This window comes from Fonsecaea multimorphosa (assembly GCF_000836435.1).
Source record: "Fonsecaea multimorphosa CBS 102226 unplaced genomic scaffold supercont1.19, whole genome shotgun sequence".
NCBI lineage: Eukaryota > Fungi > Ascomycota > Eurotiomycetes > Chaetothyriales > Herpotrichiellaceae > Fonsecaea > Fonsecaea multimorphosa.
Window position 1 is genome coordinate 490862 of NW_015971653.1, and position 17439 is coordinate 508300.

At 52.5% G+C, this 17439-nt stretch overlaps 8 protein-coding genes across 8 annotated transcripts; 3 read left to right on the forward strand and 5 right to left on the reverse strand.

Moving 5' to 3' along the window:
- Positions 1–154: 154 nt before the first annotated feature.
- Z520_08556 (uncharacterized protein) lies at positions 155–3217 on the reverse strand (the record flags this gene model as incomplete). The annotated part of the gene is made up of 1 exon (XM_016779052.1): positions 155–3217. The coding sequence occupies one exon, from the start codon at positions 3215–3217 to the stop codon at positions 155–157; it is 3063 nt and encodes a 1020-aa protein (XP_016629971.1).
- A 690-nt stretch (positions 3218–3907) lies between these two features.
- On the forward strand, positions 3908–5901 carry Z520_08557 (uncharacterized protein; the record flags this gene model as incomplete). The annotated part of the gene is made up of 2 exons (XM_016779053.1): positions 3908–4201; positions 4282–5901. 2 exons carry the CDS (start codon positions 3908–3910, stop codon positions 5899–5901), a joined length of 1914 nt encoding a protein of 637 aa, XP_016629972.1.
- Positions 5902–6312: 411 nt separating this feature from the next.
- Positions 6313–8144, reverse strand: Z520_08558 (uncharacterized protein; the record flags this gene model as incomplete). The annotated part of the gene is made up of 5 exons (XM_016779054.1): positions 6313–6953; positions 7016–7472; positions 7541–7679; positions 7742–7863; positions 7917–8144. 5 exons carry the CDS (start codon positions 8142–8144, stop codon positions 6313–6315), a joined length of 1587 nt encoding a protein of 528 aa, XP_016629973.1.
- Positions 8145–9862: 1718 nt separating this feature from the next.
- Z520_08559 (uncharacterized protein) lies at positions 9863–10510 on the forward strand (the record flags this gene model as incomplete). The annotated part of the gene is made up of 3 exons (XM_016779055.1): positions 9863–9952; positions 10037–10172; positions 10242–10510. 3 exons carry the CDS (start codon positions 9863–9865, stop codon positions 10508–10510), a joined length of 495 nt encoding a protein of 164 aa, XP_016629974.1.
- A 1350-nt stretch (positions 10511–11860) lies between these two features.
- Z520_08560 (uncharacterized protein) lies at positions 11861–12589 on the forward strand (the record flags this gene model as incomplete). Its single annotated transcript, XM_016779056.1, has 2 exons — positions 11861–12233; positions 12321–12589. The coding sequence occupies 2 exons, from the start codon at positions 11861–11863 to the stop codon at positions 12587–12589; spliced, it is 642 nt and encodes a 213-aa protein (XP_016629975.1).
- A 385-nt stretch (positions 12590–12974) lies between these two features.
- Z520_08561 (uncharacterized protein) lies at positions 12975–13494 on the reverse strand (the record flags this gene model as incomplete). Its single annotated transcript, XM_016779057.1, has 2 exons — positions 12975–13156; positions 13260–13494. 2 exons carry the CDS (start codon positions 13492–13494, stop codon positions 12975–12977), a joined length of 417 nt encoding a protein of 138 aa, XP_016629976.1.
- Positions 13495–14640: 1146 nt separating this feature from the next.
- Z520_08562 (uncharacterized protein) lies at positions 14641–15333 on the reverse strand (the record flags this gene model as incomplete). The annotated part of the gene is made up of 1 exon (XM_016779058.1): positions 14641–15333. The coding sequence occupies one exon, from the start codon at positions 15331–15333 to the stop codon at positions 14641–14643; it is 693 nt and encodes a 230-aa protein (XP_016629977.1).
- A 226-nt stretch (positions 15334–15559) lies between these two features.
- On the reverse strand, positions 15560–16930 carry Z520_08563 (uncharacterized protein; the record flags this gene model as incomplete). The annotated part of the gene is made up of 1 exon (XM_016779059.1): positions 15560–16930. The coding sequence occupies one exon, from the start codon at positions 16928–16930 to the stop codon at positions 15560–15562; it is 1371 nt and encodes a 456-aa protein (XP_016629978.1).
- Positions 16931–17439: the final 509 nt, after the last annotated feature.

The following is a 17439-nucleotide window of genomic DNA, read 5'->3' on the forward strand; positions in this document are numbered from 1 at the left end:
GGTGCCGGGCCAGCATTCTGCCGTGAGTATATAATAGAAGGGCTATAGACCGTGGCTGCAGATTAGACGCGAAGGAGTGATACACAAGTTCAAAGTCCTCGTCCAAGTGCGTTGGAGGAACGCCTCCCTCTTGCTCACGGAAGCATCTCAAAGTTCAACTCGCTTTCCTCAACTCTGCCAGCTTCATCAAAATATCGTGGTATTCTCGACTGACGCCCCAACAGGCCAGTCTTGTTCTCAATAATTTTGCTCCTTCCAACAGTACCTTCTGTGGTGCCTTGCAGATATCGCCCACATTCGTCATGTGCCCAGACATGGTGTGCCCGTTGCGCACAAAGTGTTGCACCATCTCGTCATCACAGGGACGGTCCAAATGGATGAACTCGGGTCGCTCATCTGAGGAGGAAGAGTCTTCGTCGGTATCCGAGTCAGAGCCGGGCGTCGGAGGTGATCTTGAGCTAGCTGTCCTTTCCTCTAGCATGGCTGATACGGATTTCTTATCCGAGGAACGTCGATCGGCAGGCGATTCGTGAGACGCAGAATGCGGCGGAATTGATGGGCCGGCAGCTGTGCCTGGCCGTATGCTGGCCTTTGCGATGAATTTGATCGGATGTTCTTTCCTCTCCATGCGAGACGGCTGGATGGGAGCGCCCGCGTCTGGTCCGCTTGGGCCGCCTTCGGGGTTCTGGCTGGCAGCAGCAGCATCGCGCTCAAAGGCAGTCGACTTATAGGACCCATACGTCCAGAGCACCAAGCTAGCCAGATACACAGCAATCGGCTCGAAGAAACTCATGGCGGAGTACCGGCGAACGTACCAGAAGACGGAGCCAGCATGCACCATGGCAAGACGAGCCTTGTGTTGATCTTCTCGGAGCCATCGCCACGTTATCTTGCGGATCTGGGGCAGCTTAGCGCTGTTGCGCGGTTGGTAGCTGCCATCATGAACGTAGAATGATGCCTTTGGAGAGCTCCCCACTTTACCGATCAAGGAGAACAGCAAGTCCTGTATCTCCTGGAAGGGTGTTAGGAGCACGATACGGGCGAGGTGAAGATGAAGGATGACCCCGTGTTCAAGACCCGAGGCCTTGGCAACAATGCTCGACGCTTGCCAATGAAGCACGTCAAGGCAATCGCAGGCGCTGTTGCGCCAGTTTGCATAGAGTGGGTAGAGCGGGAGCCAGAAGTTGTCCTTTGATGGTGTGTTTAAGAAGCCGCGAGCTTTGCCTGTTGGAACCCATTCGCTTAGCGGCTGTTTGATGTGTGTCCCCACTTCCCACGTTCGTTGATAAAGAGAGTGGATCAGCAAGGTCTGTGACAACTCGCTGTACTCCGGATCGACATGTTTCTTGCTGTAGAGCGTCTCGAGGGCTGCGCAGAGGGAGGGTGTCTCCGCCAATCCTTGGGTTCTCTCCGCCCAGAGCTCTGGAGTTGTGGCGTTCCAAGCGGATTCGGAACAGGGAAGAGGAGTTCTTGCATCGTCCATGTTACAGAGTGGACGTGCATTCGCCATATAGCCGAGGCAACAATCCAGTAACCAAGCCATATAACCCACACGCCGCAACGACTCGACCCTGATCCATTTTGGCCACGATCGCGCGCGATCCTCAGCACTCTCGCCATTTCCTTCGCTATCGAGCAGATCGCCTTTCGCAGATAGCTGTAACACTCCAGATTCCAGACACCACCGTGAGAGATCTGCATGATAGCGTGGCGACAGGGCTCTCAGCTGCTCGCGGTCCGATTGGACCAGGCCGACGAGATTTAAGATGCGAGCTTGGGCCAATGCAATCTCCAGTGCAGCATCTGGTACTCCATCTGCGTAACTGTCAATGGCTCGGCGAAGAAATTCCTGAAACGCTTCTCGAACATCCAGACCGTACGAGCATTTGACAAAGGAACTGCCGATTGTCGCAACAGCAAGAACCACTATCCAATGAGATTGTGGCCCGAACGAAGGTTGGTGTAGGAGAGGGAAATTCTTGTGGAAGTCCTCGAAATAATGATCAATGCAAACATTGAGCACATACAAGGGTGGAAAAGCAGAGCTCTGGAAAGGGGCTGGCGACTTCGTCTCTATGCATAGATTTCGAAAGCCATTCAAAATCAAGTCGTAGCTAGCCCCAGGACAGTATTCGGCGGTGTCATTCGTCAACGTTTGACTCCAGAAGTCTGCCACCTCTGGAAATGCGTAGCCGGTGCTCCGTGTTCTGGGTTGGGTGAAAATATCGGGTAGGAGGGAGTTTTTCCTTTTCTTGCGTTTCAAGTCTGAGCTGGCAGAGCTGCCGTGGACCGATTTGGTCATGTGTATGCCGTCACTCGTTGAAGATGAAGGACTCTGGTCAACAGCCACGAGTGGGGCACGAGACCCTCGAGTCTCGGACGATTTGTGGGTGAAGTCTTCACCGGCCGAATAGGTGTCTCCAGGTGGATTGATTGAGAAGTCCACCATGTAGTCGGCGTCCAAATTGCTGGACAATGTGGGGAGAATAAAAGCGAAATCCTGTTCAAGCTCTGCATCGTATGGGGACGGGTAAATGCTGGGAGGTATCCAATTGAGAGGTTCGTCAAAGGTGTTATATTCGAAAGCCGCCGTAGGCTCAACAAGTCCAGGACTGATCTGCGGGGCGAGGTAGTCATTCCTAAATTGTTCGTGCCGTAGCATTTGGACTGCGCCCGAGTCTATTGCACCAAAGCTCAAGCTCGGTTGCCCGCCTTGACCAACCGAGTGGTCTCCCAGTTCGTAGGTCGACGATGCAGGAGCTTGTGCAGTTTGAGAGGAGCCTGGAAACGCTGTCGAGGTGGACAATGTGTCTACGCTCGGAGGGATATTTACGGACAGCTGATCCCGGCCATCAGCAGCGAAGACTAACTGGTCGAAGTTCCCGAGTATTTGCTGCTTCGTGGCCTCGTCGTCTTTGGTCTTCCCTGGGTCGGTCGACAATGACGTCTTCCGACGTTTGTTTGGATAGACACACTCGAGCTGGCGAAGGTTGCACCTGCCACATGGGAACCCCCCCGAGCACCTGGATCTGGCCGTTGCGCAGGCATGGCAAGCTCGGAATGTCCCAGTAGTGACTCGATGGAGGGGTCCTCGGTCTTGGGTGGAATGATGATTTTTCTCATGCCGAAGCAGAGTGTCGGAGCGGGCGAACGTCTTGCCACACAACTTACATGCTGCAGACCGTTCAGTAGACTTTCCTCCTTGCTTTTCCCTCATATCTGCGACGAGACCATGTTGGGTGAGGATCCGGGGCGTAAATGGTCGTCAAGCAGGAGGAGAAAATTAGAAAGACGTGGTTGAGGTCCAGACCTCGGCGGAGCTGCCGGACTGGGCCAAGCCTGGAGATGAGCAGCATGACCCCCGAGCCCCCCGTATTGTTAGTGACTCTATCCAGCGAGCTAGGTACCTATCTACCTAGGTACCTAGGAAGGGAGTTAGAATCAATTGGCTCAGGTGGATGCCAACTTTAATGTCATGCGGGGGAAGCGACAACCCGGACAAAGTGACGCACGTAATCCTCACGTTACTCCTCTATCTGACTAGGTACACTTCATACAATGTACCTATGCCCAGCATTGCCGCTATCGGTGGATAATATCCATTGGCACAATCATGATACAAGGGCCAGGGAGATTTGCATCGCGGCACGAACCACTGGGGACTCCACATGCAGTCCTGGCTTGCCCGGCTCGGGCCCTGGCAGGGGCTCCGTGGGCGGCCTTACGCCTCGAGAGCCTCAAGCTTGTTTCAGCCCAAGGCTACCGGCGAGCCGCTCGCCGGCTATCCAAGATCTACAGGACGCGAGTTTCTCCGCCCCAGTTTCGCATCTTGATCAATACATTATTAAAAGGACGCTATCGCCCTTCGCCATGGGCGCGTGGTTCTTAATTCTCCTGCATCGTGGAGATGGGGGACCCAAGTCAAGAGCAGAAAACGGTAAATATAACAGAGTCGAGAGTCGACAGTGGGTTTTTATTGAATGCTGGCTCTGACAGCGACAGTGCGCCGTCCCAGAATCCCAAGCACCCTAGGAGTGCTCGACGGCTGTCCTCTCTAAGTGTTCTTGGACAAGGCCTGCTGGATTTCCTCATTGCTATCTCCTGCGCCTATTTCATTGTCTTCGCCGCCCTGGTTTATTCTAGGCGCAATCAGCCTGTCGACCAACAAGGAAACCAGGACCTGCTTGAAGCGGCCAAATATGTGAGTTTGAACGTCGCCACTGTTCCGTTGTTTACCATCCAGGCACTCGTGACCCAGTGGCTGTTGCTAAAGAAGACCAGAGTCCGACCATCTTCCCCATCTTATTCTCCGCGGTCGTTGCCAAATTTCTCAGGGCTATCGCAGCAATCAAGCTCGAGAGTGGCACCTCCGTGCTCGCGCTCGAATACCTCTTGCAGAGCCGTAGCGTCTTCAGCGCCTTCATGGCCCCAATTGCCTTGAAGACAATCAACGTCCTCACGCCGTTTCTTTGCCTCCTCTGGGCACTCTCTCCCCTGGGGGGTCAAGCCGGACTACGTGTCATATCCACTCAAGAATCCTTTACCAATGCGACACAGAACTTTACATATCTCGCCTTTGTGTCCGAATTTAGCAACGAAGGAGTCAATTCGGCCTCGGCGGAACCGCTGATCCCAATCAATGCAATCTTCACTGCTGCTCTCATCGGCTCGGCCAAATCAAAGGATCTGGCGCAAGACCAATTCGGCAACGTCAAAATACCCATCTATGAGAGTCTCACCGCGCAGGATGGCTCAGATTGGCGGATCGTGCCAGATTCTGGTGACGTCGAATGGAGTTCTCTCACTGGACTGCCCATCCACAATCTCCCATCAGTAGGAGTCTCACGTTTCACGATGAACACTGGCTATATGGTCACAAGCTGCAATGTATCAGGCCACGACTGGACCCCAGAAGACCGACAGAGCCTTGAGCAATTTAGAGGCTGGAGTGGTGCGAATTACGCTCTCAGTCCCAACAGGTTCGACCAATACGCAATAACTAACTTTACGTTCCGATCTCTTGACCTCTACGGTGATTCTGGTCCTTCGGTAGAAGGGGAGATCCTCACCGTCGCAGACTGCTCGGTTGGCATGAGTTACATCGAAGTCCAAATCGAATGCAACGGTCAGACCTGTCAAAGCGTTGCTGCACGACCTTCGAAAAATCCCGCCTCGCATCAGCGCGACTACAGCTACACCACCCTCAATGTAACCGAATGGACACCGATCAATGGTCTCGGTCAAGAAGATATCATGTACGATGCATTTTTTCCTGATTTCACCAACGCGACCAACCCGACAGTGGGTTGCGATACCTCGTTCTGCCCCCCTAGCGCCATAGAAGCATACTTGGCGGACCCGGCAAATGTCCTGTTGCAGACTGCGACTACCAAGCTTTGGAAGCTCGGCGACGACGTTTTCTCTAAGCGGTTCACGCAGCTCATCAACACCTATTGGATTGACAGCATTGCTCCCTCTGCGATATCAGGGAACTTCACAGTGGGAGGAAGCGACTCTCAGCTGTACAACACGGATAGCACGCTGGGCACAATCACCACCAGCCAGATTGTCGTCAAGTGCGACTTCACGTGGCTCGCGATCATGCTTGTCTGTTCGCTTGTGCTGTTCATCATCGGCTTGGCAACGGTAGTGCTGACGGCGTACCGGCGTGGGCCGGACGTGTTGGACAAATTCAGCTCGCTGTTGAGGGACAATCCGTATGCGAATATCCCGCATACATCGTCGATGGAAGACGCGTCGACCCAATCGAGACGGTTAGGAGATCTGACGGTTCGGCTCGGCGATGTTCGTCCCGAGGACGATCTCGGATATGTTGCGATAGGGGTCCTTGATGGTCACCAGGTGGTGCAGAAGCTGAGTACGAGGAGGAATTATGCTTGACCAGCGGCTGCGGAGTCTGCAAATTACACACGATCCAGCGTCAAAGCTAGACCAATTCATTGCTTCCTTCCAGACTCAGCTCGAAGATCTAGAGGTCGCTGGCTTCTGTGACATGAGCTGTATTGAGCTGAGATCGATTTGATATGCGGCTTGATACGTGCTTGCGATAGTACTATACCATATATGTACGGACTATGTACCTTGGATCCTAGCACCCAACAGACCCTGGCCGAAAGCTGCATCAATACGAGGGAGCAAATCCAAATTTGAGCGTCTGTTCGGGAAGCTTGGTTCCTTACTCGCATGGCTACTATGTACTACTTACTGATCCCGATGAGGTCATGTCAAAGCATCAACAATTCCATTCCTCGCTTTGTCGATCACAGCTCTTCGTCCGAAGACAGACTTTCTTCAACCAAGAGTACTTTTTCCCACCGCGCCATACCAGGCCAACCCCAGCAGCCCTCCCAAGACAATCGCCGGAGCCGCGGGGATGTTGAACCAGGCCGACTCGGAATATGTCAGGACGGCAACCACGACCCACCAAGGCTCCTTAGCCAGACTCTGCCCCTGCGTCGTTTGAGGTGTCAAGTAGCCGATTTCCCACAGGCGATAGACAGCGGTAAACACCAGTCCGACGGCTGTGGCATTGACCCCTCGAAGGAGGCTGCCCACTACTGGCTTTGTGCGGAGAACTCGCCAAATGCCCTGGACTCCCACGGCCAGCGCGATGCCCGGCAGGAAGATGCCGACGTACCCCATCAAGGCACCGAGGATTGTGGGTTGAGACGTGCCCAGCAGCGCCAGCGCACCGAGGTAGACGCCAAAGTTGAAATTTGGACCGGGTATCGCCTGGATGATTGCCAGGCCGATGAGGAAGTCTCTCGACGACACCCAGCCGGGCTGCACCACGTATTCTCGGAGCAGGGGGATCACGACGGGACCCCCGCCGAAAATGATTGTCCCGGCGAGATACATGTTTGCGAACAGGTCCAGCGGGCGGGGAGTAGATTTGAGCAGACCCCGCGTGACAATGATTGCGATAAATGATGCTAGGGATACAGTCAGAAAAGAGGGCCGCCTGGCAAGATGACAGAAGAGAGAAGTGGCGTACCAAAGAAGACAGCGATTATTATGAGTCCCATGGGCACCGAGATCCCATGTGAGCGCATATCCGTAGAAGGAGCTGCTGCATGAGCAGTGGCAGGCGCAGATGTCGAGGCTTCGCCAAGCTTTGGTGATGCTGCGTTCGCCGACTGCGCAACTGACGCTCCAGCTCTTCTTTGTACCGCATTCGAACTCTCACTCTGCACAGCCGTCAACTCAATGCTTTGGCTGCTCTCATTGCCTGTTTCCTCCACTGCAGGTTCTGGTCGCGATCTCCGCTCCCTCAATCTCCTTCTCCAGCGAGCCAGGGCTTGTCGGAGTCGAGTATCCCAGATGGCCGTCGCGATGCCTCCACCAAGAATGAGAAGGGGAAAGTACCACAAGGCATTGTAGCAGAGGCCGGCGCATGCGCCGAAAATGACAAGAATCCTCGACAACCTGTCCTTGATGGCTTTATCTGCGAGCTGTTCGCGACCAGGTCAGCCTAGTTCCCGTTGCTGCTTCACGCCTTCAAAGTGAAGAAATCTCGCACCTGTACAGCAGCAAGGGCGACGATACCGACGATTGAGGAATTCAATCCCGATAGAAATGCGTAAGCTGCACCCGGGAGGACAGTGTTGATGTGTTGCACTCCAAGCGACAAGCCGTACATTGCGATCGCCCCGGGAAGACTACACAGAAAATCAATTGACACCCATGCCTTTGGCACTCCACATCCTCATATCAAACCCACCTCCAAGTCAGGAAGACCAAAACTGCCGGTATGAAACCAGCATGAATTAGCGCCATACAAAACAGCATTTTGGTGCTGCCTGGCCCCGGAAGGGCCTGGCAAATGGCGAACAGCTCCTGATACTGTGATTGCAATAAGTGAACTGGGCGACCCATGGATGAATCACATCTCTCACCGTTTGCTCATCGATCCATGGGACCAAACCTCCACGCCCTTCTACAAACCGCCTATGCAAAATCTGAAAATGCACAGGAGGGCCTCCAAAGGCCGTGAATCCAAGGTCGTACGTCCGCCAAAAGACGTCGGCAAACCTCCAAAGGAGCTTCTGATTGTTGGCCTGCAGGGCATTTTGGCGATCTCGAGTGTATTCGTGAATTGCTTTGATATTTTCAAAAAGCGGCATTTTGGACCTCGTGCGGCTTGTGGTTCCCGGGAGAAGCTTTCTCAGCTCAATTGAAGGACCGATGAGAACAAAGATAAACAACCAGATGATGGAGTTCGGAAGCTTTCAAATTTCTCCAGCTTTGTCGAATCAGATACTAGCGGTGAGTCGACGAGTGCATGTGGCATATGGTTGGACGCTTCCCCATAATCGTCATTTAAAGACGATATCCACTTCGAACAACTACATAATTTAAACGATATTTCTTAGGGACTGGAGTTTATTAAAGGTTTCACTACGTAGACGAGCTTGACCACACACGCCGCACAATATTTACAGTATATAGATACATACATAGTACTTTAACGTGTCATATTTTACCTTAGAAACATAATCAACAACACTTAGCACCTTGCAATATATATAGTATATTCATCACGTGATCAGTCACGTGGATGTCACGTGTATATCAGGAGGGATCGTAATCAGAAGCTACATAGTACAAATTATGTAACTACATAGCACTATATATAAATTTGAGGCCTCTTTCGCTATTTTAGTGATCGTATAGATGGAAACGAATAAGGTGATTACTATCAAAAGTTGAATACCATATGATAGAGCCTTAATAGTACGTGTTGAGTTTATAATTGCGATTTATAGACTCCCTGATTATTGAATATAGGACTAAAACGTCCTAATGAGGTTTAGCTGGCTTTTCATGATAGTCACGTGACTCACTCTACCACTACTAGCATGTGACACTTGGCTTCCCCTTCTGGTAAAGATTAATACATTGTGGAAAGGACGATTGACGACTGGCAGGATTATACCTACACGCGCTTTATAATGCCATGTGGTGAGGTCTAGTACTATGTACTCAGTACATACTTAGTAGTGCTACTCGTAGCCAAAGGGCAAGTTGTAGCTTCTCGTACAAGTTGCCCTTTCCAGCTGGTGATGACGATGTACCGTGCAGGCGCTGTCGTCCTCAGACTCGTGTCCAATCAACCTCGGCTTTGGTCCACCAGCTTTGGCTTTCCCCTACCAAAGGCCTCAGACCTTCCCCCTCTTTTCTCTCTCTGTCACTTGAATTTCTCGCCTGCTTTCAATTACTATCATTGGCTACCATGAATTCGCGCGAGTCTCTTCCCGAGCGAGTACGGCCCTCCCCCGAGTTTCTCAGAATTCATGTCGTTTCATTCGCTGAGCTGACAACGTGCGTCGACGCTAGATGATCTGGTGCCTGAGACATCGACATTCTCTCGCTCCTCTCATTTGCTCATTCTGGTGGCGTGCAGCAACACGAGCTGAAGCCAGGAGACCAAGCAATCCAAACACCTTCCAGGACGGGTTTCTACCTAGAGCCTAAGCCTTTCCCCTCAACTGTCACTCCCAATAGGGCAGCTCCAGCAGCTTTGGCAGCTCTGGGACGGGACATGCTACCCGACTAGCGGCCAGATGATAGCAACAGCTATAAAACTTGGAACAAGCTCCTCCGTTGTCGCAAGCTTCTTTCTCTTGACCTCCTCTTGATACTGTCAGAATCTGTCGCACATCTGAGCACTCGCTACTCAAGATACTACTGCTAGTACCATCCCACACTCGCTCGTTGAATGCGAATAGCGTTTCCCAAAATAATATAGACGACGATACAGCTTGTTCAGATCCAACTCAATCATTGAACCATCGCCATACCACCCTGCTCCTAGCTTCACAGTCCCCGAACTTCGGCCAAAATGCGCTTTCTTTCCCTCGCTGCTGTCGGGCTCTCGTCCCTCCTCCATCTCGCAGCGTCGCAAGATCTCTCCAGTCTTCCCACTTGCGCGGTATGTGATACGTCATACCACACTTAACGTCCATACATACATAGTATTTGCACCGGCAGGCAGAACTGACATCAGAACCTCTAGGTGAGCTGTGCCCTCACCGCTATCTCCAGCACTGGCTGTCAAGCCACCAATGCTACCTGCGTCTGCGAGGCGAGCAGTTTCTTGACTGGAGTGTACTCATGCATTCAAGGCGCTTGCAATGCTACTGACATAGCTGGTAAGCTCGAGAGTCTTTGTTGGAACTGTCAGAGTCGGACATGAAGCTGATCTTCTGACTCCATTCCAGCAACTCTACAATTTGCCGAATCATACTGCGGCTCGGCAGGCATCAGCATTACTCTGCCCACGGCCTCTGCAACTGCTGGGCCGACTTTCACTCCAAGCTCAAGCAGCGCCCCCGCGTCGGCTCCGGCTACCTTGACCAGCAGCTATGCCCCCGCGAGCGCTACTCCTGCTGCAACCTACACTGGCGCTGCGCAGATGCTGAAGCAGCAGTGGTCAAATGTTGCTGGTGTCGCTGGTATCGTTGGACTGGGTGTTGCCGCCTTGCTTTGAAGGGCGAGCCAAGAGACCGACTCGACTTGGATAATTGACAGGACAGAGGGAGTGCTGAGGGGGCTATTGCAATGGATAGTACTGGTCAGTATCGGTGGCATGAGGGGTCGGAAGATGCAAGTGTTGATGAGATAATGATACAACCCGCGAAATGGGCAGTACGGTAGTGCTCCGTAAATCAGTGGATGATCCCCTTGGGCAATCTGTTTAATGCACGTAGGACTCCGTAATCCCAATAATTTCTATTACACCCTCCAAAGTACATACTATGTACTATCAAGCAGAATTTGACCACCGATTACATGGATAGTAATGCCCTTGCTTGGGTGGGGTGTGGGGTCAGTCTGGGATGCGAGATAAATACTATGTAGGGAACAATGTTTGCCTGTCCATCCACCACCATGAAGTAACACTCATCTTTCTTCCAGCATCATTCATCGAGGAGGGACAAATGAACAATACAAATCAATTTGCTCATCGACTTTGCTCAGCTATCCCAAGAGCTCCATCGTAGGTACTACAGATGGGCAGATCAGCTTTATATCTAACCCCCAATGGGTGGGTGCTCGGGGACTGGATCGAATGGGGCTCGAGGATCAAATCCTGGTTCGATACGTGAGAAAACCAACAGATCGAGCCTTTGATTGTGGTTCAGACCTGGTGTCAGACCCGTCTTAGAGCAGTACCTCTGCCCGGAACCCTATCCGACCCTCTATCGATCCTACTATTCAGATACCTACGAGGTACATCATCCTCGATCTCTTATCGATCCCACCAGAGGAGAGCACGGAAGTGGCTTACCCTTCTGAACCCTGCGCATTATGCAGGATCTCTGGACGTGTGACTTTCGTCCACCCGGCTATGGTGAACGCGCATACCTATACCTTGTAGAGGAGGGACTGTAAACGAGAAAAAGAAACAGAGTAAATACATAGGACTACTATGTATGCAGTAGTGTTAAATGATGATCGATGACTTTTGACGTTCGTCGAGTCCGGGGCCAGTGGGCGCGCTTCGGCGGTCTCCGCGCCCGCAAAATTCATTTGACTTGGCCGCGATTGGATCCGATTTCGCGTTCTTTTTACTCTTATCGAGTGGACGACAAGTTTGAATACGGACGCCTGCTTGGCACCCAGAGGACAAATGGGATATAAAAGTGCGTGCCAGCGGAGGAGACTGCGATCTGGACGTGAGAGGGAAACATTATATCTTCCTCCTTGAGCACCTAGAGAATTCCTCCTTGCAGATTCGATTGTCTCCCAAAACGGCCCGTCGTCACATACTTCTTTAGTGGAGTATATCTCAACAGCCAGCATAATCCGAACCCACCAAGAGAAACACAAAAAAAGAATGCCACGAGCCCAAGACCTAGCCACAGCACTGCTGTCCACAACAGAAAAGGCCATCATCCCGCTGACGGCCAAGCAAGTGTCGCAGGGGTCGAAGCTGTTCGGGGCGGCGGTGCTGGAGCGGGCGACACTCGCGCCCGTTGTGTGCGCGACCAACAACGAGCGCGAGTCGCCGCTGCTGCACGGCGAGATCAACTGCATCCAAGAATTCTTCCGGCTGCCGCGCGAGGGGCGGCCCGAGACCAAGGATTGCGTCTTCTTCGCCACCCATGAGCCCTGCTCGCTGTGCCTGAGTGGCATCACCTGGTCCGGCTTCAACGAGTTTTACTACATGTTCACCTACGAGGACAGTCGGGATCTTTTTGCTATTCCGTGTAAGCTCTAACTACCAGAGAACTCCCCTCCCTCCGCCGTGGATAGAGAGGGAGAGAGAGAAAAGACTGACAACTCAACTTGATCAGACGACATCGACATCCTGAAATCCGTCTACCAGGTCCCCTCGCCAGGTGACACAGAAGAGACGCTGGCGGCCAAACCCCTGTACAACCGCCAGAACAAGTTCTTCACGGCCCAGTCGCTGGCGGACTTGATCGACTCGGTTGACGACGAGGCGGCCAGGACGAAGCTGAAGAGCGACCTGGAGCGGGTCAAGAAGCTGTACGACCAGCTCAGCGCGACTTATCAGGAGGGAAAGAAGAGCGGAGCGACGACGAGCAGCTTCTTCCAATAATGAAAGCCGACAGCTTGACGACGATTCTACAAAAAAAGAATTTTGAGCTTAGGACGACTGCCGACGCTCGATAGTCCTTTCATTTCTTTCATATAAAGGGGCTGCCAGCCTACCCAGCCTCAATCTGTACGGAATATACTATGTATTTAGTATAGTACCTTCCACAACCAGTGACTACAAACTTCCGCTAATATCGTATGTACATCCCCCAAATCCTGGAGGCGTACCCTTGCCCTCTGCCGCGTCCTCCGCTGATGGACTCCAGACTCAATCCCTGCGAGCGCCCAGGCAGGTTCGAGTCCAAAGCATCCTCTCGCATTGTGTGTTCAGCCCCCTTCTCAGCATCGGCGACCCCAGACCAGGTCGGAGGAGGCTGCAAGGACCGTCAATTCGTGGCACTCGCGCCAGGACGAGGAAATATAACACATTCAAAGTTGTGGCCGCTAGGACTGAGGACGAACGCCGCATAGTAACTTGGGCCATATTCAGCCCGGACGCCTGGTGCGCCGTTGTCCGTCCCGCCAGCCTTGAGCGCCGCGGCGTGGAAGGCATCGACCTGTGCGCGATCTAGACAACGCGGTTCCCGTCAGCCTATCGGTAAGAGCTTGAACGCAGTAGTAGGATCACCACTACTTAGTACATAGTGCCAATCGCCTTGAGTTCATCGTACCTTTGGCCTCCAGAGCCACGTGGTTCTTCAAGATCTTGGTATCGTCTGAAATCGGCTGACGGTTCTCGACACCGGTGATCCACAACCAGGGCGACAACTCGCCCATGCCCACAACGCCTGGCACGGGGCGCAAGAACTCCTTCAAGCCCATGTGCCCAAAGGCGGCGGCGAGGAAGGCGACCTCGTTGTCGACTTTGCTGTATGGGACCGGGAAGGACATGTGGTGAATCGACATCTTGATAAGCTGCACTAGTGCGTTGGTGGCTGGAGAAGAGAGCAGTTGATTGATTTGCGTCTGAGACAGATGGGAAAGACGAGGGAGGAGAGGAAAATCGGTCAGTCTTCAACTGTTTTGACTGCGAGGTACAGTGCAGGTCTTCGAGAGTAAGTACTAATACCCTTTTCTCCAGGTGCCATGCTTTCTAGTAGTATCAACATGGTAGTAGCACTCCTTCACCGCGCATTGGACACAGGAACCGGCGCATCATTTCACGTGCGATCGTGTCGCTTTCGCGCATTCCGTCGCGAGCTTCCCAGCCCGGGTCCAGTCGGCTCCCTTGGCCGTGCGCGCCACGCATGCCGCGCCAGGCAACAGTCGACTTAGGGGCTTGGCGATTGGACAAACTTGGCTTGCTGCCTGGGGGTGCCTATCTTCGTCGAGCGATTTGTACGTAGGGAATCCTCGACAGAAGTCTGACCACCGAATAGGAGGAACGACTTGCGAATTAGATCTCTTAACCTACATAGTACATATGTATGTACCATCCGGGTAGGCGCGCTGGTGCTCGTAGAAGCCACGCACCGGACCAGGAGCAGTATATGTATAGTATAGGCAAACAAATCACAAGAAGAGTCTTCATACTAAATCCAACCGTGCCTTCCGTCTGATGACGACTCTACGGCAAATCCTACACTTCCCAGAAACACGAAGTCTTTCACACAGGACGATAGGAAGGAGCGCTTTTCACGTGATCTAGGGTGGCTCCTACCTAATTAGGCGAATTGGATGTCGTGTTTTCCGGGCAGGCACGTTCTAAATCTCTATCATCATACTAGTACATAGTAATACTGCATACTATAAATTATAAATATCACCAAAAGGGGGAAGTACATAGTACATAAGTCTAGTTCAAGTTTCTATAGTCTTTTCTACTGAGATACTGTAGTTGAGTCGATTTGAGAGGGTTTATTATGTAGATTTACTATATGTAGTAGTATGTAAGTTCTAAGTTCAAGTTTGCTTACATAGTTTGGTTGATTTACTAGATTTTGAAGATCTAACTCGATATGACAACTTGAAGTTTACTTTGTTTTGAGAGATGCGAACCGGTTTGACAGATTTGAAGCGAGCTGAAGTCATTGAAAATCGATTCTAAGCCCTCTACTCGGCGTGAAATTCGACAGATAGCGTAGCACTGACATCGACAAGCTGCGGCTCGAAGTCAATTCCCGCACCGACCTCAAACGTCGCAGAGCTACTAGCCATGCGAGCAGTCTGCTTGACCCGTCTCGCAGGCCATGATTCCTCCAAGTCCTCAATCTTGATACAAGTGACTTTGTCCCTGCCGATGATAGCTCCATAGGCCCGTGCGCGGGACATGGCATGCCGCAGCGCCTTGCGCCTAGCCTCCTCGTCGAGCTCCGTTTTCTTTTCGTCGGCCAATTGCCAATCAATACCACGCAGCTCGACGTACGGCATACTCGACAGGCGGACGACCATCTGTCCCAGACGGCCAAAGTCGCGGAAGTGGATGGCGATGTTGGAGCTGGCGCTGTAGAGCTTTTTCTCGAGGCGGACGCCGTCATCGTCGTATTCGTCCGTCGCGGAGATGGAGAGCGAGGCGATCGAGTAGAAGTCCACAGGTGCGTTGGGTGATATCTCGCCGTTTTCCAGTCGCGGACATAACTCGTCTAGTTCGCTTTGGATGTCGGTCACGGTCGACACCACGTGGCTTGAGACTTGATCCTTGTCTGAACCCGTGTCGGAGGCGGCTAGATTGAGCACTGCTCGCTGAGCAGTCGTGGTGATGGTGGCGCGGCCTTGGATGTGGATTAGTGTCGGAGGGGTTGCCATGACGTCGGGCTACACCGAAATGCAATCAAGGTCTAGGTAGGTAGATTGATGGGCTGGATGATGGGTGCGAAATCAGATTTGTCTGGGAGAGCTGAGCATTTTTATAGCTACAGTCGAGTCTGTTGCCTGATATCGCAAGGCTAGAGCTGAAAGAGCTCGTCCAACCCAATCCCGTGCATTTGGCGACTCGACTAACGATTTTGGGTATGGCTCGATATACTCCCGCTTATTGTGAGGGTCGAGAGCCTGCCATATACTCACGGGCGATGTTCCTTTTGGACATCCACCTGTCTCTGGTGATCCAATACGGTGTTGGCAACCCTGTCTGACTCAAATCTTTCGCCTCTCCACGAACCAGGGACGCAAGTGCTGCAGAACAGCCGAGGATCCGCGGCATGCCGTGGCCAGTGAATCCTGCGTTGACAAAGAGGCCGGGTTTTCCGGGTACCTCCCCGACCCAGGGCATGAGATCTGAAGAGTAGCCCATGATGCCTGTCCAGATGTCCGTGATCTTCGCTTGTGAGTCTTCCCAGCCATGAAACATTCGCTGCATGTAGCCAGTGAAGTATTCCTCAGCACCAGGTATCAATTGTGAATCATCAATGTTGTTGCGCCAGTAGGAGTCGTTCAAAAGGACGACTTGTTTTGCACCCCCAACGACTATGCTTCCATCTGTCCTGCTGATCAGATAGTCGTACTCCTGAGGCCCATACCTGATGCTGTAGGTATTGTTCAAGTGAGGGGCCATCTTTCCATGCTCCGGCACAGCAATTCTGCATGCCACTCCTCTGGCTGGGGTGATGTTGTCGCTAAATTCAGGCAAGAGCTCCGACAAATATGCATTTGTGGCCAGGATAACTTTCCTGGCTCTGATTTCTCCGCGAGGAGTTGTCAGAACCCACCGGCCATCGCTGCCAGGGGATTTGGAGATCGCCGTGACGGGAGTGTTTGCTTGAATGTTTGCTCCCCACTCCAGGCAACGGCGGAGAAGATGAGAGACCAGTTTATAGGGCCAAATCGATCCAGCTGTAAACGTAAAGGCTGCCAGCGCCCCTTTCACTCCCGAAATCTGTTCAGCTTTCTTGGGATCACCTATGAAGTGCAGGTCATCTGGGAAACGATATCCTCTGGCTTTCATGTCCAGATACGCCGCGATCGTGGGTTCGGCAACTCGAGGATCCACAAACACGTCGATGGCTCTTGTGAGTTCAAAATCGCAATCAATCTGCTCCTTCTCGACCAATTTCTTGACGTCCATGACCTGCTGCGTCTCAAACATCCTCACGGCCTCCGCAACTTGCGGCCCATACGTCCTTTCATAGAGGGCTGCATTGAAATAGACATCGGGCTTGAGGTGCCCACCATTGCGCCCCGTAGCACCGGAGCACACGTCTCGGGCCTCGAGTATCACGACCGAAGGTCTCTCGCTGTCGTCCTTTTCGAGGATGTAATAGGCACATGCGGCTCCGACGTAACCTGAGCCAATAACCACGACGTCTGCCTCTTCGGGGAGATCCTCGGTTGTGCGATGTTTCGACAGATTGGAATCATATGAGAGCCAATACGGTGGCATAGGATTCGGCTTTGGTAGCGGCATATTGGTGTGACTTCCAATCAGATTTGTGACCGAACCTGTTAGGATTGTGCGAGTTCAAGCTTCGTTGTCGATATTGTCAGGACGCTTCTTGGCTTTCTGATGTTGAAGCAACCCACCTCGCCATGACGCACGGCGGAAATGTCCGCATCGAAGGGCGCGATAAGGTCGAGAGGTTTGTGGCATGGCAAATTCGACGCCCCTTGTACCACCATGAAAGTGTGGCAGATGGGTCTCACCTTGGGAATGTGGGTGAACTTGAGAGTGAGATGCAGAAGTGATGAGGCGGTCGCAGAAATCAATGGCAACGACGAGCGTCACGTGTCTGCCCAATGGGGCTGGGGACCTTTGTTAGACTGTCATGACTGTATGCAAAGTCACCTAACCGTAGACACCCAGCTGGATCAGGGAGATTGGACCTACAATAGTTATATATATACATAACTGGCTTAGCAACTCCTCGCTGCGCATCCGGCACCAAGAAACTCCAAGTTTAACGAATCTAGCCAGCC